This window comes from Hypanus sabinus, chromosome 24 (genome assembly GCF_030144855.1).
Source record: "Hypanus sabinus isolate sHypSab1 chromosome 24, sHypSab1.hap1, whole genome shotgun sequence".
Taxonomy (NCBI): domain Eukaryota; kingdom Metazoa; phylum Chordata; class Chondrichthyes; order Myliobatiformes; family Dasyatidae; genus Hypanus; species Hypanus sabinus.
In genome coordinates this window covers 29638124-29664237 of record NC_082729.1, presented here as the reverse complement: position 1 = coordinate 29664237, position 26114 = coordinate 29638124, and the positions used below count along the sequence as shown (strand labels likewise).

General features: G+C 51.8%; 1 protein-coding gene across 4 annotated transcripts in view; it reads left to right on the top strand.

The window, feature by feature from the left end:
* LOC132380605 (zinc finger protein 432-like) overlaps positions 1–16648 on the top strand; it is a 49436-nt gene extending 32788 nt beyond the window's left edge. For 2 of the 4 annotated variants that reach the window (XM_059949531.1, XM_059949532.1), the window contains exon 2: positions 14743–16648. In XM_059949531.1, the coding sequence (XP_059805514.1) occupies positions 15330–16433 (1104 nt within the window). In that variant the 5' untranslated portion in view covers positions 14743–15329 and the 3' untranslated portion in view covers positions 16434–16648. Of the gene's footprint in view, positions 1–4768; positions 4816–4912; positions 4935–14742 lie in introns of those variants that run through there. The other 2 variants (XM_059949529.1, XM_059949533.1) reach the window with 2 other exon arrangements.
* The last annotated feature ends 9466 nt before the right edge of the window (positions 16649–26114 follow it).

Here is a 26114-nt window from a genome sequence, read left to right as displayed (position 1 = left end):
CTTTATGCAGTCGAGTGTAGGTCTCTGTTTTTTTTTATTACATAGTTCAATCTAGTTTTTTGTACTGTGTCATGTAAATCATGGTCCTGAAAAACGTTTTCTCATTTTTACTATGCACTGTACCAGCAGCTATGGTCGAAGTGACAATAAAAGTTTACTTGACTTGACTTGCCTGCCTGCTTTAGGCCAATATCCATCTCAATCATTCCTATCCATGTAACTTTCAATGAACCATGTACTTTTAGGTCTTACTGTTCTACAACACCCCAGGGCCCTGCCACTTACTGCCTAAGTCCTATCTTGGTTCCAACTTCCAAAAGTGTAATATTTTGAATCCTTTTTGTTAAATTCATTCTAGTTTATACACGTCCTGTTGTAACATTACCACTGGTTTTTGAGTCATAAGTTTTTGAGTCATTTAACACCATTCATATCCAAATCATTAATATCCATGACAACAAGAGGAGTGATGCACCATCAATAACTCACACTGAGACGCAAGACGAGATATCGGCTTTTATTGACTGGAAGAAGGAACAAGCAGTGAGTGACCACCATACTACATCCTGGAGACTGAGAGGCCGGGCTCAGGCCTTGATCGCCTTTATACAGGGGTCTGTGGAAGGAGCCACAGGAGCAGTCAGCAGGGGGCATGTCCAGACAGGTATATGTAGTTCACCACAAGGGGACCAGTCACAGATCCCTGCAGCACACCACTGGCCCCAGGTCTCCAATCTGAAAGTGGAGTGGATGAAAAGGGCCACAGAGGGAGCAGAGTGGATGTCTGAGAGTTTGCCAGGATGGTAGGAGGTTACAGAGAGAGTGAGAGGGACCAAGGAGGGATGTGATCCTGAGGATGAGAATGGACACTGAAGATGTATATAACAGGATGCTCTTGACTAACTACAGCTCAGCATTCAATACGAACTTCCCCTCAGTTCCAATCAATAAACTCCAAGCCTCAGTACATTTTTTTGCAACTGGATCGTCGATTTTCCCATTGCAGACCCCAGGCGGTTCAGGTAGCAGCATCCCCTCAACGATCTCACTCAGCACAGGTGCACCACCAGCCCCCTGCTCTACTCACTTTACACTCATGACTGTGAGGCTGAGTACAGGTCCAAAGCCATATTTCAGTTTGCTGACGACATCGCTGTGGTTTGGCCGTATCGAAGGTGGTGACGAATCAACAGAGAGCAGCAAGACTGAAAAATCTGGCTGCGTGGTACCTCCACAGCAACTTCTCACTCAACGTTAGCAAGATGAAGGACTTCAGGAGGAGGAGACGAGAGATCCATGAGCCAATGGGGGGGGAGGAGAGATGAAGAGCGTCAGCAATATTAGGCTTCCTGGTGTTGTCATTTCACAGGACCCGTTCTGGGCCCAGCACGTAAGTGCAATTACAAAGAAAGATTTGGCATGATATCTAAAACTTTGACACACTTCCATTGATGTGTAGTGGAGAATCTATTGAGTGGTTGCATCATGGCTTGGTATGGAAACACCAATGCCCTTGAACAGGAAAGCTTACAAAAAGTAGTCCCATGGCCCAGTCCATCGTGGGTAAAGCTCTCCCTACCATTGAGGGCATCTACACGGAGCGCTGTCAAAGGAAAGCAGCATCCATGTTCTCTATACTTATTATTCTTTTTCTCTTTTTGCATTTCCACACTTTGTTTCCTTTTGCACATTGGTTGTTTGTCAGTTGAGGAAGTTTGGTATGGGCCCCTAAATCCTAAGAACTTTCTACAGAGGCACAACTGAGAGCATCCTGACAGGCTGCATCACTGCCTGGTATGGGAACTGTACCTCCCTTAATCGCAGGATTCTGCAGAGAGTGGTGCCGACAGCCCAGCACATCTGTAGTTGTGAATTTCCCATGATTCAGGACATTTACAATGACAGGTGTGAGAAAAGGGCCCGAAGGATCATTCTGGACCCAAGCCATCCCAACCACAATCTATTCCAGCTGCTACCATCCGGGAAGCGGTACTGCAGCATAAAAGCCGGAACCAACAGGCTCCGGGACAGCTTCCTCCATCAGGCCATCAAACTGATAAACTCATGATGATTTGAGTGTACTCTACATTGCATTGTCTGTTCTATTTATTATAAATTATTATAAATCACTGATTGCACATTGCATATTTAGATGGAGACATAGCATAAAGATTTTTGCTCTTCATTTATGTGAAGGATGCAAGAAATAGAGTCAATTCAATTGTCTGTAGTCTTTCATTATGTTTCTTTGTATACACTGTGAATACCCATAAGAAATGAATCTCAGGGTTGTATATGGTGACAAAAACTTGAGAGTTTGGGTAGGCCCTCTGCTTCTGCCTGCTCCTGCTCCAATGAATTCACGTCCACATAACTCAACTCCATTTTGTCCCCTTTGGTTCAGTCTCTTCCCACCTACATCCATGACACTTCACAAGTTCTCAATCTCCTTAACAGTTTCCAATGCACTGGCCCTGATTGTTCCATGTATCTCCAGTCCCTATACACCTCTAACCCGTCATGAAGGCCTTAAAGCTCCGTAATTCATCCTCGACAACAGATCCAGCTAGTTCCCCTCCACACCACCCTCCTCTGTCTAGCAGAACTGGTCCTCAACTTCAACAATTTCTCTTTCGGCTCAACCCACTTTCTTCAAACTCAAGTTGTTGTAGCCATGGACACCCACATGGGCCCCAGCTATGCCTGCCTTTTCCTGGCTACGTAAAGTCAATGTTCCAAATCTTCATCAATAACACTCCCCAACTCTTCCTGAGCTACATTCAACTCTGCGTTGGTGCTACTTCACGCACCCATGCAGAACTCATCCATTTTATCCACTTTGCCTCCGACTTCCATCCTGCCCCCAATTCCATTTGGTTCTTTTCTGACACAGCACTGCTCACAGATGTAACCAATCATATGTGCATGCACTTATTAACTCATTTAATTATATTTATAGTATATTACACCTGGTAGAGAATCTCACCTCATCCCTCAACACCAGCTCCACAGCCCAGCAGCGTCTCTACTTTCTGCAAAGGCTGAGGGAAGTCCATCTCCATCCTCATCACATTCTACAGAGAACATCCTGAGCAGCTGCATCACTGCCTGGTTCGGAAATTGCACCATCTCGGATCACAAGACCCTGCAGCGGATAGTGAGGTCAGCTGAGAAGATCATCGGGGTCTCTCTTCCCACCATCACGGACATTTACACCACACGCTGCATCGGCAAAGCAAACAGCATTATGAAGGACCCCACACACCCCTCATACAATCTCTTCTCCCTCCTGCCGTCTGGGAAAAGGTACCGAAGCATTCGGGCTCTCACAACCAGACTATGTAACAGTTTCTTCCCCCAAGCTATCAGACTCCTCAATACCCAGAGCCTGGACTGACACCAACTTACTGCCCTCTACAGTGCTTATTGTCTTATTTATTATTTATTGCAATGCCTGCACTGTTTTGTGCAATTTATGCAGTCCTTGGTAGGTCTGTAGTCCAGCGTAGTTTTTTTTTTCTCTCTGTGTCATTTTTGTACTGTTTCATGTAGCATCATGGTCCTGAAAAACGGTGTCTCGTTTTTACTGTGTACTGTACCAGTAGTTGTGGTCAAATTGACAATAAAAAGTGACCTGACTGTAAATAAGTAAATAAAATCTAATTCAAAATGCATGCAGCACAGATAGTGACAAGATTCAAGTGATAGGTCACAACTGGTCACCACACTGTGGGTGAAGAGGTTTACCATTAACTTCCTCTATGACTCTTTGTCGCCTGCAGAAGTTCACTTGGGCTTTGTCCCAAATAGTTCTCGTTCACCAGGACTTTGTGCCAGAGCAGAATTTCATGTGTGGTTAAAATCCTTCTTCTCTGCTCTTTTCAACGTGTTGGGTCATATTCACTGATTTCAAAGGGCAATGCCTCACACGGCAGGGTTGTTGGAATAAACAGCAGAACCTAACGTATAACAACAAGTGAATGGTCCGTAAATGTTCGAAGCCACGAGTCGGAGCTATAGAGCTTCAGCAAGTGGTGGGGTCTGGAGGAGAGTATCAGCCCAGCAGGATGTGGGTACAAATGAAAGATCAGCAAAGTTGGGAACCATAAGTGACTGAAAAATGTGGTTTATTTCTGTTAAACGCTGAGGTTGCATCTGTGCAGAGGAATATACAGCGGACGTTTCACGCATAGACGCTTCACCATGAATAGACTGTTTATTCTTCTCCTCAGATTCTGCCTGACTTGCTGAGTTCCTCTTGTACTTCGTGTACGTTGTTCCATACGCATTTCCAGCATCTGCAGATTCTCTTGGGTTTTATTTCTGCCTTTGTAAGTGGGGCTGAAGTTTGCTGTTTGAAACACGGTTTATGCTAAGCCAACACAAGGAAATCTGCAGATGCTGGAAATCCAAGCATCACCCACACAAGATGCCGGTGGAACACAGCAGGCCAGGCAGCATCTATAGGGAGAAGCGCTGCCGAGACCCTTCGTCAGGATACTGAGCGTGTTGTTTGTGGGATGTGAAAAGGCTCGCTGGTTTTTGGAGCACACGAGGCTTTGCAGACAATTTGAAATACACCTCGCATCCAGGAACTCACTGCGCTTCGGAAACCCCTCGGCCAGGCAGCGAACGGACGCGCATGCGCAGGTGTCGCAAAGCCCCGGAAATCGCGCATGCGCTCAGCCGGCAGAAGGCTTGGGGACCAGCGGCGGCAGGTAGACAGCGAACGGACGCGCATGCGCAGGTGTCGCAAAGCCCCGGAAATCGCGCATGCGCTCAGCCGGCAGAAGGCTTGGGGACCAGCGGCGGCAGGTAGGGAGAGCAGCGCCGGGCGACGGCTCGTGTTTTAAATTTGACGGAGGGGTCCGCTCCCCGAGTGGGTGACAATCTCTGCGAGCTGCGGACGCAACGTGATCCCGCACGCCGATACGGTCCGACATTTTTCCTGCCTCTCAGCCGAGCCCCACGACCCGTACTTGGGCCCCGGGGGTGGGGGCTTTCTGTGGCGCATGCGCGTCGCTGGGACCGTGCCACAGGAGATGGGGCAGAATTAGGCCATTTGGCCCGTCGAGTCTTCCGCCATTTTCTTTCCCCTTCCCTCGCCGCCCTAGTCTCCTGCCTTCTGTCCTGATCCCTTCATACCCTAACTAATCAAAAATCTATCAAACTTCGCCTTAATGATTTGCCTTCCACAGCCGCCAGATAACGAATTCCACAGATTCGCCATTCTCTCGCTGAAGAAATTCTTCCTAATCTCCGTTCTGAGGCTGTGTCCTCTGGTCTTAGACACACCCACATAGGAAACACCCTCTCCACTCTAGCCATGCCTTTCAACATTCAATAGGTTTGAATGAGATGTGTTCACATTATTCTGAAGCCCAGAACATTCAAACGTTCCTTATATGATAAGCCTTTCAATCCCTGGATCAATTTTGTAAACCTTTGAACCCCCTGAAATGCCAGCGCATCCATTCTTAGATATCTGGCCCAAAGTTGTTCACAAGTGAGACCTCACCAGTTCTTTAAAAAGCCTCAACATTACATTCTTGCTTGTATATTCAACTGCTCTCGAGATGAGTACTAACATTGCATTTGCCCTCCTCACCACAGAATGAACTTGCAGATTAACCTTTAGGGAATCCTGCACAAGGACTCCCAAGACACTTAGCACCTCAGAAATTTGCATTTTCTCTCCATTTGGAAAATAGTTTATACTTGCATTTCTCCGACCAAAGCATATGAGCATACACTTCACAACACTATCTTCGTGTCATCTGCAAACATGGCCACAAAGCCAACAATTTCAGCATTCAAATCATTGACATATAAGATAAAAAGAGGCGGTCCCAAGACAAAACCCTGTGGAACACCACTAGCCTCTGGCAACCAATCAGAAAAGGCTCCCTTTATTCCCATTCTTTGCCTCCTACCAATCAACCAATGTCCTAGCCATGCTGAATATATTGCACCCAAAACCATGGGCTGTTAACTTGTTAAGTAGCCTCATGTTCAGCACCTTATCAAAGGCTTTCTGAATATCCAAGTATGCAACATCCACCAATTCTTTTGTCTATGCTGTTTATTAATTCTTCAAAGAATTCCATTTGATTTGTTTGGCAACATTTTCCTGTAAGTAAACCATGCTGACTACGCCCTGTTTGATCATGTCCCTTTATGAGACCCCATAGGGTCTCACACAGAGAAAGAAGACTAAGAGTCCGCGCACAAAAGCCCCAATAAACTCAAGCACTTATTCCCAAATCTCGGGTTAAACTATAATTTTCTGCGCCAAGACCTCAAAGTATTCTGTCCCTTTTACCCTGGGCCGCTGAGCCAAAAACCTGTCCCTCTGTGCCAGTTTCTCTAACAGAGCTATAGTGTCCTGCTCACACTGTTCCTTACTGTGGGAGCAAATCAACAGGTCATCCACATACTGTAACAATGTACTTTCCAATGGAATGCCCTCTAGGTCTGCCTTCAACACCTGATTAAAAATGTGTGGTGAATGTTTAAATCCTTGCGGCATTCTGGTACAGGTATACTGAGCACCTCTGTAAGTAAATGCAAACAGATACTGACACTGGTCGGCCAGAGAAATGCTGAAGAAAGCCGAACACAAATCAATCACTGAAAAGTAACTTGCTTCTGGTGGAACCTTAGTCAAAAGCGTGTGTGGGTTGGGGACTACCGCTAGCCAGTCCTCTACCACGTCATTTACCGCTGGCAAATCATGCACCAATCTCCACATAGATTTATCTGCTTTTAAGGATGGCAGCAACGGGGTATTGCATGGACTGTTTGTTCTTTTAAGCACTCCTATTTCATGCAACCCCTGCACTGTCGATGCTATTCCCTCTTCTGCTTCTGGTCTCAGAGGGTATTGTGGTCTCCTGGGTGGAATTGCTCCTTTTTTCAGCCTTATTTCCACCGGACTAGCTGTTTTTATTTTCCTTACGTCCGTGTCATGCTGTGACCACAGAATCGATGGCAACTCATCTAACCTATCTTTCGGCTGGCCTCTTTCCTTTCCCAGCAATGGCATGTGTGGTTGGGGAGTTATTTCGACCTCCCTCACTGTCCCTACCATATCTACATTTACCATTATTTTAATGCAATTGTTGTCTTCTGATATCCACACCTCTGGCGTGATTTTCCTCACACTGTTACGGTTTCAGCACTCTTAACTAAGGGTCCTAAGTCTTTAGACTGATATCCCTTGTTTACCAACAACGTTATGTGGGGCGCAGCCTCCGGTATCCTGTACCATTTTTCTAAAAAGGTGTTCCACTTAACTTGTAAAGCTGCCCCTTGCTTTCCAATTATCACAGCCTCCCCTTCCAGGTGCTGTTGGGTACATGCCTCCAGGTGCCATCTCTCCTCTATCTCCCTGTTCTGAGTCTCGTCAAAAATCACTGTACAATGTAGCTCAGATTTGGGCATTACAGCCCTGGGTAATATAGCCTGCACGCCCTTTTTCCATTTTTCCCAGGTTTCCTGAATGTGATCTGCGATGTCTCCTATCCAAAAGACATTAGCCTTCTTGTCTTCTCGCACTATCGATTGAGCCCCTGCTCTTCCCACACTCAGCCCATTTCTGGTGCATTCTAATTTTAATTCCAGTTTCAATAAGGCATCTCTGCCTAACAAATTAATCGGAGTTCCTTTAAATACTAGCACCGGCAAAACAATTCCTTTATTTCCCATTCTCAACTGCACTGGAGCCGTGCACTGTGTCAACTGTGTTTTCCCCGAGAACCCTACCGTCTTAATAAACTTTCTTCACTTGGGAAGGTGAAGGGCATACTGTGGCTGTATGCAAGTGTACGTGGCTCCAGTATCTATCATCATTAGTGTCAGTTGAACTTCTAACATAACCTGAACAATGGGTTCCTCGTCTGCCTCTCTTGTTATCATTGGGTTATGTCCCTTCCCACTCGAGTTCTCGGGGCACCCCTAATACCTCGCATAGGGGTTCACAGGTCCACTTGGGCCTGTGGAGGCTGGTCCTTGGCTAAACTTTAGTTCCCTTCTTATCGGTTCCTGCTGGTGTGTGACAGGCCATGGTGTAAACGGACAATATCTTCTCATGTGACCTGGCTGATTACATCCCCAGCACAATCTCTCTACTTCTGTTTCCTCACTGATCCCCTCTGCCCATAGCTCCTCTGTCCCCTTCCTTGGGACTTCCAGTCCTGTCTGGGCTGTTTGAATTTAGTCTGTTCCTGATTGGGCATTTGTGGGAATGCTCCTCCAAAGACGTTGATTATTGGCTTGGGGTTTTCCGGCCCTTGTCTTACAGTATGATCGGTTCCTCCATATAACGGTGCTTCATCCAGTTCGATGGCTGTACTCGGACCGGTGGTTGCTGGCAGCATCTTTTTGCTTTTCTCTTTTTCCTTCTTTTTGAGTTCTTCGAGCTGCATTTGTATTAACTTTCTTTGCACCTCTTCCTGCTGCTCAGCCAACCTTCGTTTGTCTTTCCGGTATTTCTCAACCGCATGGACTACGTGGTCTCTAAATTCTTGTGGGGTCATTGACTTCAGCCCAACCACTTCCTCCAGTTTGGATTTTACTTGCGGAGGCATTGCATCCAAAATGCTATGTCGGAACAGTTTGGTGATAAATAAGCTAATCTCCACCTCTTGCTCAGTCTCCAGTCTCCACCTTTTCAACTGGTTTTCTACGTAGGCTGCTGGGTTTTCAGTGTCTCCCAGTGGATCCCCCTTTAAGGCTTTGGGGTCCACTTTGGGTGGATAAAGCTTTCTGAGGGCCTGCCATACCCTCTGTCTCATCTGTCAAACCCATCTCCATCAGTTCTCGGGTCGTTCGAGTTTACTATGCCAGCCATTTCCATTAGTTCGTTAAATTTGGAGATCCCCATCAAACTTATCAATCGTGCCTTCAAATCTCCCATAGCCAATAATCATCCTGCCGTTTCTTCTTCAAAGGCTCTAATCCATTTCCCTGCTCCTTCATGTAGATTGGGCAGAGTGTTTTTCAGCCCTTCTAGGTCCTGGGATCCCCAAGGGATATACTGCACTTGTCCTGATCCTTGAACTAACAAACGGCATCATTCTTCCTCCTTCTTCCCACCTGCCCTGGCTCTCCTCCTCGCCTGACTCCCCATCTGTTTCAGGTTATGTCTTTACTGCCTCCCACACAAATTTCTCCAGGGTCCTCTTCTTCCCTCGGTCTCCCTGTGGAGTCCTTCCTTTCTGTCTTGATTCAATACTTGGTTGGCCCCTGGAGTATTTTTCGCATCTCCTCTGGCAATCCCCTCTCAGTAACTTATCTAGCTCTCTCTCTACTTCCGCAAGTCGCTTCCCTACCGCCTCCTTCTGCTCTTCTAGGCTTCTGCCTCCTACCTCTTCCCCACAAATTCTCGCATCCTCTCTCTCCACTTAACTCTTGCTCCTCCAGTGAGTTACCTTCTCTTTCTTCCTGTCCGTGTCTGTACACCTGTGGCAGGGACTCCTCATGATCCTTACTCGTGCTTGATTCCCTTCTCTCTTGTGTTTCTCCAAGATTCTCATCTATCTTTTTTCCACTTCCCCTTGAATGCCTCATCTCTTCCTGCCCTGACGAGCCACTTTCTTTTCTAGTCTGTTTATTTCTATGGTATAACCGATACTCCTCATACTCCTTTTCCTCTCAAGTATTTCATCTGTTCAATCTCTTCTCACATTACTCTCTTTGCCTGTTCCACCTTTATCCTTTCTGCCTGTATCTCCTTCCATATCGCCACTTTTTCCTTCTCGTATTGTCTTTTTCCTCCTCATTCTCCCAAATTTGTACTTCTCCCTGCATGTTTACTGTTCCTGTCAGCAGGGGGCACTGCTTAGGGGTTCCTTCCTCATTATAGGGAGGGGGGTTTTCTGTTTCTGTCGCATCCGGGTACGGAGCTGAAGCCAGTTTCTCACTGTACCTTCCTCTCTCTCTAACAGGCTGTTTCTCCAGCATCTTAGTGTCTTCCTGGCTTGTAATCAATATTCTACCTGTCCTCCTCAGCCTTTCTCCCTCCGTTCTGAAGAGTTTTAGCACTTCCATTTCTCGTTCTCTTTTTTGCCCTCTTTTCTTAGATTTGTCCTTTGGTTTGTAATTTTTAATTAGTGCCTCCATTTCTTTGCACAAGCTTACATCAGACGTTCCTTCTCTTGGCCATTTTGTGACCAGGTTTTTGGTTTTCTTTTCCCATTTTTCTGAAGTTTTTGTGATCTCATATTTATTTACTGGGTTTTTTTTTCTCAGAGTCTCTACTGCCGTTCCTTTACCTGTCATGTTGTTCTCTCTTTTTAAGGTATTTCAGAGATTCACAGTTCATTTACTGGATAATATTATTTACTCTAATTCAATGCCTAGTCTATCGTCTATCTACCAGCGCTTTAAACTATATATTGGACTGTCCTTGTTTCCTATTCTGTTCTGCCCGTACAGACCTCTATTCAGAGCGGTATCCACAGAACTTTCTCTTTGCACCTCGTCTATTCAGACCCTTATCTCTTAAGGCGGTATCCACGAGGATTTTCTCTATTTTCCCTTTCCCTGCCCGTTCAGACCTTCGTTTTATACGAAGCGGTATCCACAGGGACTTACCAACACCACGTGGAATTTTTCTTCACTTAACTTCTTATTAACTTATTTGTTAATAATAAGTGTTCTCACTGCAGTGTTCTTGATCAATCCTCTGAGCCTCCTGTTAACCCCCAATTCTGCCAGATTCTTTGGACCGGAGAGACCCTTCAGCAGTGGTTCCACACTTCTGAGAGTCCAAGATCTCCCCAAAACCAACAGAATTCTTAGTCCAAATTGTCGCAAAAAGAGCTTACCTTTTGTTTGGGTGCACCCTTAATTCTGTTAGCCTTGTGGGGGTCCCTAGAGGACTGGGAAGCGTCCCCAATCTGCTGTTTCCTTTCCGTGGGTCTCTTTCTGGTCCTGCCGCGGTCGCCAATTTTGTCGTGGTTTCTTGTGCCCCACAAACGACCAGGAGACGCAGAAGATTCTTCAAGAAGGGTTAAACTTTAATTTGAAAATCAAAGATGAGACAGTCATTGAGCTAGTCCAGAGGTCGGCAACCTGCGGCTCCGGAGCCACATGCGGCTCTTTCATCTCTGTGATGCGGCTCCCCGTGGTTTGTTAGCTTTTGAAATGTAATTCGAAATTTGAAGATTATGGTGATCTTGTACAATCTGAAAACTTTGTGGAGACACCATTTCCTGGCACATCCGAACCGGCTCACAATTAGCCACCGTTCCGGCTAAGGGAGATAGCCTACGGGGGGTTGTGAGTACGTGTCTTTTGGAGCATCCGCGCCCACGGGGACGGGTTGAGGGAGGCTATAAAGCAAGGCTGTTTAGTTCGAATAAAGTTACCTTTGACTGCAGTCTTTATTTTAGCGCTGTGTGTAGCACACCGCTACAACGTGTTTTTTTTATCGCTATTAATATACATCACCACTGCCAATGCCTGACACCCTCCAGTGCGCGCTTTCTTTTAATTCTTCGATCCAAGGTAGGCTAACTATGGAGTAACCTTCAACCCAACGTCTTTTTTTCGGAGTTCAAAATGTTTTTGTTGCATGCAGAAATGTAATTTCGTTTTCTCTGCAGGAGTTCATCAATTTCATAAATGCAACACATTATAGTTTGTTTATACATAGCATAAAGGCAAAAAAACCCGTTGTATGCAGTGTTATTTCATTTTGTGGCTCCCAGTGTTTTCTTTTCTGTGGGAAATGGGTCCATATTGGCTCTTTCAGTGGTAAACGTTGCCAACCCCTGAGCTAGTCGCTGGTTGCCCACCGATCCTTGTACATAGCATTTTTTATAGCAATCTCCTGGTTTAGTTGTATTAACATATCCAATCGGTCTATAGTTGCGTCTCACACGTACATCCACCACTATTGTTTCTACCCATTGACTTAATCCTGTTCTAATCTACATCTCTTAGCTACCTCTCATTAACACACCATTGTCTTCTACATTCTTAAGATTTCATTCTCCTACTAAATTGGATACATGCATAGCAAATAGCAAGTTCAAAGCTGACTACATAGTTTTGGTTACACAGCAAACAATGCAACTTTTATACTCCCAATACCTCCAAGTACCCCAAAACCACCTCCTTAACATTCTACTCCAACATTGTCCCAACCACTGAGGTCAGAACAACTGGCTTTCTTCTGCCTCTCTCTCTTCTTGAAAAGTGGAGTGACATTTGCAATTTTCCATTCCTCAGGAACCATGTCAGAAACAGTTGATTGTTGAAGGATCTTTACTGTTGCCTCAACAATCTCTTCAGCACCTCTTACAGGACACCATCTGGTCCAGGTGACGAATCTACCTTTAGACCTTTCAGTTTCCTTAAAACCTTCTTCCTAGTAATAACAACTTTGGACAATTCTGTCCTCTGACACCCAAACTCTGGCATACTGCTAGTGTCTTCATCAGTGAAGACTGATGAAAACTACTTATTCAGTCTGTCCACCATTTTCTCGTCACCTGTTACTAGCACAACCACATTATTTTGTAGTGGTCTGATATCTACTCTCGCCTCCCTTTTACTCTTTCGATTTCTGAAGCAACTTTCGGTATCATCTTTAATGTTATTGGCTAGCTTACTTTCGTATTCCATTATTATAAGTTTTTACTTGCATTCTGTTGCCTTCTAAAAGCTTTCCAGTGCTCTAGCTTCCCACTAATTTTTGTTCTATTATATGCCCTTCCTTTGGCTTTCATGTTTGCTTTGAGTTCTCTTGTTAGCCCCAGTTGTGTCATCCTCCCTTTAGTATAATTCTTCCTCTTTGGGATGTACATATCCTGTGCCTTCTGAATTACTTCCAGAAATTCCAGCCTTTGCTGCTGTGCTGTCATCCCTGCCAGTGTTCTTTTCCAGTCAATTTTGTCCAACTCCTCCCTCATGCCTCTGTAAATCTCTTTACTCCATTGTAACACTGATACATTTGACTTGAGCTTCTCCTTCCCAAATTATGTTGTGTTATTATCACTGAAAAGTGGCTGACAAGATTGAGGAGCCATTAGTAATGATCTGGAGGATGTTAGAGTCAGTTGTTAAGGATGAGGTTTTGGGGTACTTGCATACACATGGTAAAATAGCATGGTTTCCTCGAGGAAAAATCTTGCCTGACAGATCTGTTGGGATTCTTTGAAGAAACGTCAAGCAGAATAGACAAAGGAGAATCGGTTGATGATGTGTTCTTGGATTTTCAGCAGGCCTTTGACAAGGTGCCACACATGAGGCTGAGTAACGAGTTGACATGGTTTTAGAGGAAAGATATTAGCATGGATAGAGCAGATTAGGAGAATGGCACATGGAAAACAGTGTCGGTAAGTCATGCACTTTAATGAAAGGGTTGACTATTTTCAAAATGGAGAGAAAATACAAAGAACTGAGGAGCAAAGGGACTTGGGAGTCCTTGTTTAGGATTCCCTAAAGGTTAATTTGCAATTTGAATCTGTGGTGAGGAAGGGCAAGTGCACGTTAGCATCTATTTCAGGAGCACTGGAACGTAAAAGCAAGGGTCTAATGTTGAGACTATAAAGTATTGCTGAGGCCTCACGGAGTATTGTGAGTAGTTTTGTGTCCCTTATGGATGTGCTGAAACTGGAGAGGGTTCAAAGGAGGTTTGTGAAAATGATTCCAGGATTAAACAGCTGACATATGAAGAGTGTTTGATGGCTCTGGGCGTGTACTCACTAGAATTCAGAAGAATGAGGGGTGACTTAATTGAAATCTATTGATTGGTGAAAGGCCTTGATAGATAGATGTGGGGAGGATGGTGGGAGATTCTAATAACTGAGGACACAGCTTCAGAATAGAATGGGAGTGGATGGATCTCCCAAACACTGCCAAAGTCCAACTCTCTAAATCCAAGGAAAGGAACTTGGAACAAAAACATAATTTGAGTTAATCTCAGATGAAGAGTCTACCTTCTGGTCAATGAAAGTAGTATTTAGTGTTGGTAGGTAAAAAAAAAGAACAAAATCCTCATATCTGCTATGGTTCTTGAGAAAAATCATCTCTGTTCTACCTCCTCTTTCTACCCATGAGAATATGTTTTGTTTCACTGTCACTGGGTATGTAATGTTATCTAACATCTTTGTTCTGGGTAGCAACTGAACTGCAGCTTTCACATCAAAATAGTGCCACACTCCAAAGAGAAATGCTTCCCTCCCCTTCTGAGGGCAGTTCACCACCATCAGTCACTGTGGGGGGGCTAGGTAAAGGTCAGAATGATTAGGATCTGCCATGTGATACCATGTGCTCTTTGTGGGACATGACCAGATCTTGAAATTATCCCGATGGGAAGAGACAGACTGAGCCAAGTCACAGATTGAAGATCGGCAGAAATGACCCATTCTGATCCCAAAAGAAAAACAGTCAGAGAACTTGATGGTCAGACCAGATGACAAGAGTCCTGCTGAAGGATCTTGGCCTGAAATGGCGACTGTTTACTCTTGTCCATAAAAACTGCCCAGCCTGCTGAGTTCCTTCAGTGTTTTGTGTGTATTACTTTGATTTCCAGTATCTGCAGATTTTCTCTTGTTTGATGGTCAGTCCAGTTGCCTCGGCCGTGCCCAGTTAGAAGATGAGTTGTTCCTCCAACTTGGGTTGAACGCTTCGTATAACCATGACATATCAGAGCTCACCGTTGAGACTAAAATAATCACATCAGAAATGCTGTTCTTCACCCATTCATGTATTTTCTGAATCTTTTTACAGGTTAGAGACAGCGAAGAATTGATGTCCTGGAATCTCAAACAAAACAACAAGGGATTCACTCACTCAGTGCGACCCGCAGACACCCCAGTGAGTTCACAGTGCAGAGGGAGGCCCTAACACCCGCTTTGTATGGGAGAAGGGATTCACTCACTCAGCCGATCTGCGAACACACCAGTGAGTTAACAGTGTGTAGAGATGTCATTTACCTGCTCTGTGTTTGGGATGGGGTTCACTCACTCAGCCAAACCGCAGACCCAGCAGTGAGTTTACCCTGGGGAGAAGCCATTCACCTGCTCTGCATCTGGGAGGAATCTGATCAGTCATCCAGCCTGAAAAGACATCACTAAGTTCACAGCATACTGAGAGGTTCACTGTTCTGACTCCGGGAGGTAATTCATTCTGTCATCCGAGCTGAAGACACACGGGTGAGAGGCCATTCACCAGTTCCGTGTCTGGGAAGACATTCATTCACTCAGTTATCTGATCCACTGACAAACGAGTGTGTTTACACTGGGCAGAGGACATACGTCTGCCCAGACTGAGAAGGGATTCACTCACTCATCCAAACTACGGTTCATACTGAGGAGATGTCATTCGCCTGCTCAGACTGTGGGAAGGGATTCACTCAGTCATCGTACCTACTGAAACACCAGTTAGTTCACACTGGAGAGAAACCATTCGCCTGTTCAGACTGTGGGAAGCGATTCACTCGGTCATTTCATCTGAAGCTCCACCAGTCCGTTCACACAGGAGTGAGGCCTTTCACCTGCTCTGAATGTGGGAAGGGATTCACTCGGCCATCCTACCTACATTTACACCAGCGAGTTCACACTGGGGAGAGGCCGTTCACCTGCTCAGACTGTGGGAAAGGATTCACTCGGTCATCTTCCCTACTGGAACACCAGCAAGTTCACACTGGGGAAAGGCTGTTCACCTGCTCCGACTGTGGGAAGGGATACACACAGTTAAGCCATCTACAGAGGCACCGGTTAGTTCACACGGGGGAGAGGCCATTCATCTGCTCAGACTGTGGGAAGGGATTCATTCTGTCATGTGAACTGAAGGATCATCAGCGTATTCACACGGGACAGATGCTGTACACCTGCTCTGAATGTGGGAAGGGGTTCAATCGGCCGTCCCTCCTATACACACACCAGCGAGTTCACACTGGGGAGAAACCATTCACCTGCTCACTTTGTGGGAAGGGATTCGCTGAAGCATCTACACTGAAGCGACACCAGCGAGTTCACACTGGGGAGAAGCCATTCACCTGCTCTGAATGTGGGAAGGCATTCACTAGTGCGTTCGGCCTACAAAGACACCAGTCAGTTCACACCGGGGAGAAACCATTCATCTGCTCGTATTGTGGCAAGGGATTCCCTGTGTCCTCTGAACTCAATCTACACCAGCGAATTCACACTGGAGAGAGGCCATTCATCTGCTCTGAATGTGGGAAAGGCTTCACTAGTTCGTTCGTCCTACGTAGACACCAATCAGTTCACACTGGGGAGAAACCATTCACCTGTTCAGATTGTGGGAAGGGATTCCCTTACTCAACTCAACTGAAGCTACACCAGCGAGTTCACACTGGGGAGCGACCGTTCATCTGCTCCGAGTGTGGGAAAGGATTCAGTCAGTCATCCAGCCTTGTGACACACTACCGAGTTCACACTGGGAAAAACGTGAAATAACTTGCCCACTTTATATTTAACCATGACAGTTGCTGAATCCAGTGGCAAGTTGAAAAGTGACTTGATGTTGAACTCGGCAATTATTGCTGTTGGATGTATTGCAACTCGATCACTGGGCACTGCAGAAGTTTCTTCTGCTGATGTTCAACTGTAATGAGTCTGGAGTTTAATATTCTGGATCTGTGACAAATAAATCAGTTCTATTTTAAACTCCATCTGGGGTACTTAGTGAATCTATAACACATCTAGTGTACAGTAGTAGCAGCTTGTCTGTTCCGTGACGGTCCTTTTCAATCCTCCCACCCAGGAAGACAGTGTGTAATCTAACAACCTCTCACTCTCCCTGCGGTGATGGGTTCAGAACAGTCACCATTCTGTGGGTGAAGTTGTTTCCCTCGATTTTTCTGCTGACTGCTATTATTTTCTGACGTTTTTGTTCCACAAATGCCTGGACCGAGATAAAATGACATTTGTATTTCACCTCCATATTCCCTGCTCATTTCAATGTTATGTGTCATTCTTATTTATTCCAAAGATCTGTGTCTCATCACCACAGGGAAACGAGAGGTTGTTAGAAGACACCACTGTCTTTTACAGTCTGAAAGCATAACAGGGATTAGTTGGGTGTTAAATAGATCAGGATCAGAAGCCAGAGACGGGTCAGTACAGGGTGGAGTATGGGGTTCTTGACAGTGATAGGCATAAGAGCTCATGATGAGCAGGGGATCGGGGGGGGGGGGTGGCAATGAATGGCAGAGTAAGCTACGTTTGGAAGCTGATTGACTTTGTTGACACACACAATGCCTATTGCTTGTGGGAAGTTGCTGTTTCAAATTGGCTTCTGCCTTCTCACAAAGAACTGGGGAAGGTTTGTTAATACAACTAGAGCTGCAGAGCGATGGGAACCAGAGTGCCAGAACAGTTAGTGGGGAGGTTACAGCAGCAGATTGATAAACTCAGACAAAGTCAGGAATTGAAAGGTTGAGCATGGAGTGACTAGTGTACTGAGCTATATATATTTCAATGCAAGAAGTATCGTAAGATAGGCGGATGAGTTCGGGGTGTGGATCAACACCTGGAATTACACACTGTAGCCATTAGTGAGACAGGAGGGGCAGGACTGGCAGCTCAATATTCTGGTGTTCTATTGCTTTAGACAGAGTGAGAGAGATTGAAGGAGGAGGGATGACGTTACTAGTCAGGGAAAATGTCATGGCAGGGTTCTGTCAGGACAGACTGGACAGCTGAACTAGTGAGGCTTTATAGGTGGAACTGGGGAATACGGAAGGGATGACCACATTAATGGAGCTATATTACAGACCGTTCAATAGTCCCAGGGAACTAGAGGAACAAACTTGTAAAGCAATTGCAGACTACTACAAGAAACATGAGGTTGTTATAGTACGAGACTTTAACTTTTCACCTCTTGACTGGGAATCCCATACTGCAAAAGGACTAGATAGGATAGAGTTGACAAGTGTGTTCAGGAATATTTCCTTCATCAGTACATAGAAGTCCCAATGAGATGGTGTGCGTTGCTGGATCTGCTGTTAGAGAATAACAGGACAGGTGTCAGGGTCCGGTCCGGAGTCCACGTTCCGGGTCTCGATCCGGTCCGAGTGCTCCGGACTCCGGGTCCTGCAGTTATCCCTCCCGTCACCTGTGATCTAGTTAGGACCCTCCCGGCTCAAGGAGGTACACCTGTAACTTGGGACTGGGACAAGACGGGTGGTCATTTTGTTCTGTTTCCTGTTTCTCCGCCGGCTCCCAACTCTTCTCTGCATCCTGTTATCCTGCCCAAGCTCAGATCTACACCTCATCATGCTTCTCTGCCCCGTACCAGTATTGTCAGGTTGGTCCTCTCCCCCACCTTTCTTCCCATGCGCTGGTCTCGCTTCTCCGCTCATTTGTGTTCTTCGCGCGGTCGTGCTGTCTGCCAGCCTTTCCCGATTTTCCTGCTATCATGGCAGTTGAGTTGGTCACCCGGGACCTATGCCCGTTCCTACCCCTTGCCTCCGTTGGGTGGGTCCGGCTGACCTGCCGCTGCCCGATGGGGGTTCTGCTCCATTATCCTCTACCGCCCGAACCCTGGGATAGTGCCCGCACCTGCCTAGGGGTCCGCGTCGCGCCCAGGCCTCCGGTGTTTCCGCTTGGGAGGCGGCCCTACCTAGGACATATGCGGCTCGCCCAGGGACGGCTCTCCTCTGCCCCATCCTCCTCTTCCGCCCAAACTCTAGGACTGTGCGCCGCACCCACCTGGGGTTTCACGTCGTGACCAGACCTCTGGTGTTTCCGCCTGGGAGGCGGCCCTACCCAGGGAGGGCTCTCCGCCAGCCTATCTAGCCACCTAGACCTGTCTGCCTGCCAGCCTGAACCCCAGGGACCTGTCTGTCTGCCTGAACCCCAGGGACTGGTCTGTCTGCCTGAACCCCAGGGACCTGTCTGCCAGCCTGAACCCCGGGGAACTGTCTGCCTGCCTGAACCCCGGGGACCTGTCTGCCAGCCTGAACCCCGGGGAACTGTCTGCCTGCCTGAACCCCGGGGACCTGTCTACCTGTCTGAACCCCGGGGACCTGTCTGCCTATCTGAACCCCGGGGACCTGTCTGTCTGCCTCCCTGAACCCTGGGGACCTGTCTGCCTACCTGAACCCCGGGGACCTGTCTGCCTGCCTGAACCCTGGGGACCTGTCTGTCTGCCTGAACCCCGGGGAACTGTCTGCCTGCCTGAACCCCGGGGAACTGTCTGTCTGCCTGCCGGAACCCCGGGGACCTGTCTGTATACCTGCCTGAACCCCGGGGACCTGTCTGACTGCCTGAACCGCGGGGACCTGTCTGTCTGCCTGCCGGAACCCCGGGGACCTGTCTATCTGCCTGCCGGAACCCCAGGGACCTGTCTGCCTGAACCCTGGGGACCTGTCTGTCTGCCTGCCTGAACCCCGGGGACCTGTCTGTCTGCCTGCCAGAACCCCGAGGACCTGTCTGTCTGAACCCTGGGGACCTGTCTGTCTGCCTGTCTGAACCCCGGGGACCTGTCTGCCTGCCTGTCTGAACCCCGGGGACCTGTCTGCCTGCCTGTCTGAACCCCGGGGACCTGTCTGTCTGCCTCCCTGAATCCCGGGGAACTGTCTGCCTGCCTGAACCCCGGGGACCTGTCTGTCTGCCTGCCTGAACCCCGGGGACCTGCCTGTCTGCCTGCCTGAACCCCGGGGACCTGTCTGCCTGCCTGAACCCCAGGGAACTGTCTGCCTGCCTGAACCCCGGGGAACTGTCTGTCTGCCTGCCGGAACCCCGGGGACCTGTCTGTCTACCTGCCTGAACCCCGGGGACCTGTCTGACTGCCTGCCGGAACCCCGGGGATCTGTCTATCTGCCTGCCGGAACCCCAGGGACCTGTCTGTCTGCCTGCCTGAACCCCGGGGACCTGTCTGTCTGCCTGCCAGAACCCCGGGGACCTGTCTGAACCCTGGGGACCTGTCTGTCTGCCTGCCTGAACCCCGGGGACCTGTCTGTCTGCCTGTCTGAACCCCAGGGACCTGTCTGCCTGCCTGTCTGAACCCCGGGGACCTGTCTGTCTGCCTGCCTGAACCCCGGGGACCTGTCTGTCTGCCTGCCTGAATCCCGGGGAACTGACTGCCTGCCTGAACCCCGGGGACCTGTCTGTCTGCCTGCCTGAACCCCGGGGACCTGTCTGTCTGCCTCCCTGAACCCCGAGGACCTGTCTGTCTACCTGCCTGAACCCCGGGGAACTGACTGCCTGCCTGAACCCCGGGGACCTGTCTGTCTGCCTGTCTGAACCCCGGGGACCTGTCTGTCTGCCTGCCGGAACCCCAGGGACCTGTCTGTCTGCCTGTCTGAACCCCGGGGACCTGTCTGTCTGCCTGCCGGAACCCCGGGGACCTGTCTGTCTGCCTGTCTGAACCCCAGGGACCTGTCTGTCTGCCTGCCTGAACCCTGGGGACCTGTCTGTCTGCCTGCCTGAATCCCGGGGAACTGACTGCCTGCCTGAACCCCGGGGACCTGTCTGTTTGCCTGCCTGAACCCCGGGGACCTGTCTGTCTGCCTGCCTGAATCCCGGGGAACTGACTGCCTGCCTGAACCCCGGGGACCTGTCTGTCTGCCTCCCTGAACCCCGGGGACCTGTCTGTCTGCCTGAAACCCAGGGAACTGTCTGTCTGTCTGCCTGAACCCCGGGGACCTGGCTGTCTGAACCCCGGGGACCTGTCTGCCTGCCTGAACCCCGGGGACCTGTCTGCCTGCCTGCCTGAACCCCGGGGACCTGCCTGTCTGCCTCCCTGAACCCCGGGGACCTGTCTGTCTGTCTGCCTGAACCCCGGGGACCTGTCTGCCTGCCTGAACCCCGGGGACCTGTCTGCCTGCCTGAACCCCGGGGAACTGTCAGCCTGCCTGAACCCCGGGGACCTGTCTGCCTGCCTGAACCCCGGGGAACTGTCAGCCTGCCTGAACCCCGGGGACCTGTCTGCCTGCCTGAACCCCGGGGACATGTCTGTCTGCCCGAACCCCAGGGACATGTCTGCCTGCCCAAACCCCGGGGACCAGTCTGTCTGCCCGAAACCCAGGGACCTGTCTGTCTGCCTGCACCCCGGGGACCTGTCTGCCTGCCAGAACCCCGGGGACCTGTCTGTCTGCCTGCCTGCCTGAACCCTGGGGACCAGTCTGTCTGCCTGCCTGAACCCCGGGGAACTGTCAGCCTGCCTAAACCCCGGGGACCTGTCTGCCTGCCTGAAGCCCGGGGACCTGTCTGTCTGCCCGAACCCCAGGGACCTGTCTGCCTGCCCGAACCCCGGGGACCAGTCTGTCTGCCTGAACCCCAGGGACATGTCTGTCTGCCTGCCGGAACCCCGGGGACCTGTCTGTCTGAACCCAGGGGACCTGTCTGTCTGCCTGCCTGAACCCCGGGGACCTGTCTGTCTACCTGCCTGAACCCCAGGGACCTGTCTGTCTGCCTGTCTGAACCCCGGGGACCTGTCTGTCTACCTGCCTGAACCCCAGGGATCTGTCTGTCTGCCTGCCTGAACCCCGGGGACCTGTCTGCCTGCCTGCCTGAACCCCGGGGACCTGCCTGTCTGGCTGCCTGAACCCCGGGGACCTGTCTGTCAGCCTGAACCCCGGGGAACTGACAGTCAGCCTGAACCCCGGGGACCTGTCTGTCTCCCTGAAACCCGGGGACCTGTCTGCCTGCCTGAACCCCAGGGAACTGTCTGCCTGCCTGAACCCCAGCAACCTGTCTGCCTGCCTGAACCCCGGGGACCTGTCTGCCTGCCTGCCTGAACCCCGGGGACATGTCTGTCTGCCTGCCTGAACCCCGGGGACCTGTCTGTCTGCCTGCCTGAACCCCGGGGAACTGTCTGCCTGCCTGAACCCCGGGGACCTGTCTGTCTGCCTGTCTGAACCCCGGGGACCTGTCTGTCTACCTGCCTGAACCCCAGGGAACTGTCTGTCTGCCTGCCTGAACCCCGGGGACCTGTCTGTCTGCCTGTCTGAACCGCGGGGACCTGTCTGTCTACCTGCCTGAACCCCAGGGAACTGTCTGTCTGCCTGCCTGAACCCCGGGGAACTGTCTGCCTGCCTGCCTGAACCCCGGGGACCTGTCTGTCTGCCTGCCTGAACCCCGGGGACCTGTCTGTCTGCCTGCCTGAACCCCGGGGACCTGTCTGTCTGCCTCCCTGAACCCCGGGGACCTGTCTGTCTGCCTGAACCACAGGGACCTGTCTGCCTGCCCGAACCCCGAGGACCAGTCTGCCTGCCCGAACCCCGGGGACCTGTCTGCCTGCCTGAACCCCGGGGACCTGTCTGTCTGCCCGAACCCCAGGGACCTGTCTGCCTGCCAGAACCCCGGGGACCAGTCTGCCTGCCTGAACCCCGGGGACCTGTCAGCCTGCCTGAACCCCGGGGACCTGTCTGTCTGCCTGAACCCCGGGGACCAGTCTGTCTGCCTGAACCCCGGGGACCTGTCTGCCTGCCAGAACCCCGGGGACATGTCTTTCTGCCTGACCCCGTGGAACTGTCTGCCTGCCTGAACCCCGGGGACCTGTCTGTCTACCTGCCTGAACCCCGGGGACCTGTCTGTCTGCCTACCTGAACCCCGGGGACCTGCCTGCCTGCCTGACTGAACCCCGGGGACCTGCCTGCCTGCCTGATTGAACCACGGGGACCTGTCTGCCTGCCTGCCTGAACCCCGGGGACCTGTCTGTCTGCCTGAACCCCGGGACCTGTCTGCCTGCCTGAACCCCGGGGAACTGTCAGCCTGCCTGAACCCCGGGGACCTGTCTGCCTGCCTGAACCCCGGGTACCTGTCTGCCTGCCCGAACCCCGGGGACCTGTCTGTCTGCCCGAACCCCAGGGACCTGTCTGCCTGCCCGAACCCCGAGGACCAGTCTGTCTGCCCGAACCCCAGGGACCTGTCTGCCTGCCTGAATCCCGGGGAACTGTCTGCCTGCCTGCCTGAACCCCGGGGACCTGTCTGTCTGCCTGCCGGAACCCCGGGGACCTGTCTGTCTGAACCCTGGGGACCTGTCTGTCTGCCTGCCTGAACCCCGGGGACCTGTCTGTCTGCCTGCCTGAACCCCGGGGACCTGTCTGCCTGTCTGAACCCCGGGGACCTGTCTATCTACCTGCCTGAACACCAGGGATCTGTCTGTCTGCCTGCCTGAACCCCGGGGACCTGTCTGCCTGCCTGCCTGAACCCCGGGGACCTGTCTGTCTGCCTGCCTGAACCCCGGGGACCTGTCTGTCTGCCTCCCTGAACCCCGGGGACCTGTCTGTCTGCCTGAACCCCGGGGCCTGTCTGCCTGCCTGAACCCCGGGGAACTGTCTGTCTGCCTCCCAGAACCCCGGGGAACTGTTTCTCTGTCTGCCTGAACCCCGGGGACCTGTCTGTCTGAACCCCGGGGACCTGTCTGCCTGCCTGAACCCCGGGGACCTGCCTGTCTGCCTGCCTGAACCCCAGGGAACTGTCTGCCTGCCTGAACCCCGGGGACCTGTCTGCCTGCCTGAACCCCGGGGACCTGTCTGTCTGCCTGCCTGAACCCCGGGGACATGTCTGTCTGCCTGCCTGAACCCCGGGGACCTGTCTGTCTGCCTGCCTGAACCCCGCAGAACTGTCTGCCTGCCTGAACCCCGGGGACCTGTCTGTCTGCCTGCCTGAACCCCGGGGACCTGTCTGTCTGCCTGCCTGAACCCCGGGGAACTGTCTGCCTGCCTGCCTGAACCCCGGGGACCTGTCTGTCTGCCTGCCTGAACCCCGGAGACCTGTCTGTCTGCCTAAACCCCAGGGACCTGTCTGCCTGCCTGAACCCCGGGGAACTGTCTACCTGCCTGATCCCCGGGGACCAGTCTGTCTGCCTGAACCCCGGGGACCTGTCTGCCTGCCAGAACCCCGGGGACCATTCTGCCTGCCTGAACCCCGGGGAACTGTCTGCCAGCCTGAACCCCGGGTACCTGTCTGCCTCCCTGAACCCCGGGGACCTGTCTGCCTGCCCGAACCCCGGGGACCTGTCTGCCTGCCTGAATCCCGGGGAACTGTCTGCCTGCCTGAACCCCGGGGACCTGTCTATCTGCCTCCCTGAACCCTGGGGACCTGTCTGCCTGCCTGAACCCCGGGGAACTGTCTGACTGCCTGCCTGAACCCCGCGGAACTGTCTGTCTGCCTGAACCCCGGGGACCTGTCTCTCTGAACCCCGGGGACCTGTCTGCCTGCCTGCCTGCCTGATCCCCGGGGACCTGTCTGTCTGCCCGAACCCCAGGGACCTGTCTGCCTGCCTGAATCCCGGGGAACTGTCTGCCTGCCTGAACCCCAGGGACCTGTCTGTCTGCCTGCCGGAACCCCGGAGACCTGTTTGTCTGCCTGCTGGAACCCCGGGGACCTGTCTGTCTGCCTGCCTGAACCCCAGGGACCTGTCTCTCTGCCAGCCTGAACTCCGGGGACCTGTCTGTCTGCCTGAACCCCGGGGACCTATCTGCCTGCCTGAATCCCGGTGAACTTTCTGTCTGCCTGAACTCCGGGGACCTGTCTGCCTGCCTGAATCCCGGTGAACTGTCTGTCTGCCTGAACTCCGGGGACCTGTCTGTCTGCCTGAACCCCGGGGACCTGGCTGTCTGAACCCCGGGGACCTGTCTGCCTGCCTGCCTGAACCCCGGGGACCTGTCTGCCTGCCTGCCTGGACCCCGGGGACCTGCCTGTCTGCCTGCCTGAACCCCGGGGACCTGTCTGTCTGTCTGCCTGAACCCCGGGGACCTGTGTGCCTGCCTGAACCCCGGGGAGCTGTCAGCCTGCCTGAACCCCGGGGACCTGTCTGCCTGCCCGAACCCCGGGGACCAGTCTGTCTGCCCGAAACCCAGGGACCTGTCTGTCTGCCTGAACCCCGTGGAACTGTCTGCCTGCCTGAGCCCCGGGGACCTGTCTGTCTGCCTGCCTGAATCCCGGGGTCCTGTCTGTCTGCCTCCCTGAACCGCGGGGACCTGTCTGTCTGCCTGCCTGAACCCCGGGGACCTGTCTGTCTGCCTGCCTGAACCCCGGGGACCTGTCTGCCTGCCTGAATCCCGGGGAACTGACTGCCTGCCTGAACCCCGGGGACCTGTCTGTCTGCCTGCCTGAACCGCGGGGACCTGTCTGTTTGCCTGCCTGAACCCCGGGGAACTGTCTGTCTGCCTCCCTGAACCCCGGGGACCTGTCTGTCTGCCTGCCTGAACCCCGGGGACCTGTCTGTCTGCCTGCCTGAACCCCGGGGACCTGTCTGTCTACCTGCCTGAACCCCAGGGACCTGTCTGTCTGCCTGCCTGAACCCCTGGGACCTGTCTGTCTGCCTGCCTGAACCCCGGGGACCTGTCTGTCTGCCTCCCTGAACCCCGGGGACCTGTCTGTCTGCCTTAACCCCAGGGACCTGTCTGCCTGCCTGAACCCCGGGGAATTGTCTGACTGCCTGAACCCCGGGGAACTGTCTGCCTGTCTGAACCCCGGGGACCTGTCTGTCTGCCTGTCTGAACCCCGGGGACCTGTCTGCCTGAACTCCGGGGACCTGTCTGCCTGCCTGAATCCCGGGGAACTGTCTGCCTGCCTGAACCCCGGGGACCTGTCTGTCTGCCTGCCGGAACCCCGGGGACCTGTCTGTCTGCCTGCTGGAACCCCGGGGACATGTCTGTCTGAACCCTGTGGACCTGTCTGTCTGCCTGCCTGAACCCCGGGGACCCATCTGTCTGCCTGCCGGAACCCCGGGGACCTGTCTGTCTGCCTGCCTGAACCCCAGGGACCTGTCTGTCTGCCAGCCTGAACCCCGGGTACCTGTCTGTCTGCCTGAACCCCGGGGACCTGTCTGCCTGCCTGAATCCCGGTGAACTGTCTGTCTGCCTGAACTCCGGGGACCTGTCTGTCTGCCTGAACCCCAGGGAACTGTCTGTCTGTCTGCCTGAACCCCGGGGACCTGGCTGTCTGAACCCCAGGGACCTGTCTGCCTGCCTGTCTGAACCCCGGGGACCTGTCTGCCTGCCTGGACCGCGGGGACCTGCCTGTCTGCCTGCCTGAACCCCGGGGACCTGTCTGTCTGTCTGCCTGAACCCCGGGGACCTGTGTGCCTGCCTGAACCCCGGGGAGCTGTCAGCCTGCCTGAACCCCGGGGACCTGTCTGCCTGCCCGAACCCCGGGGACCAGTCTGTCTGCCCGAACCCC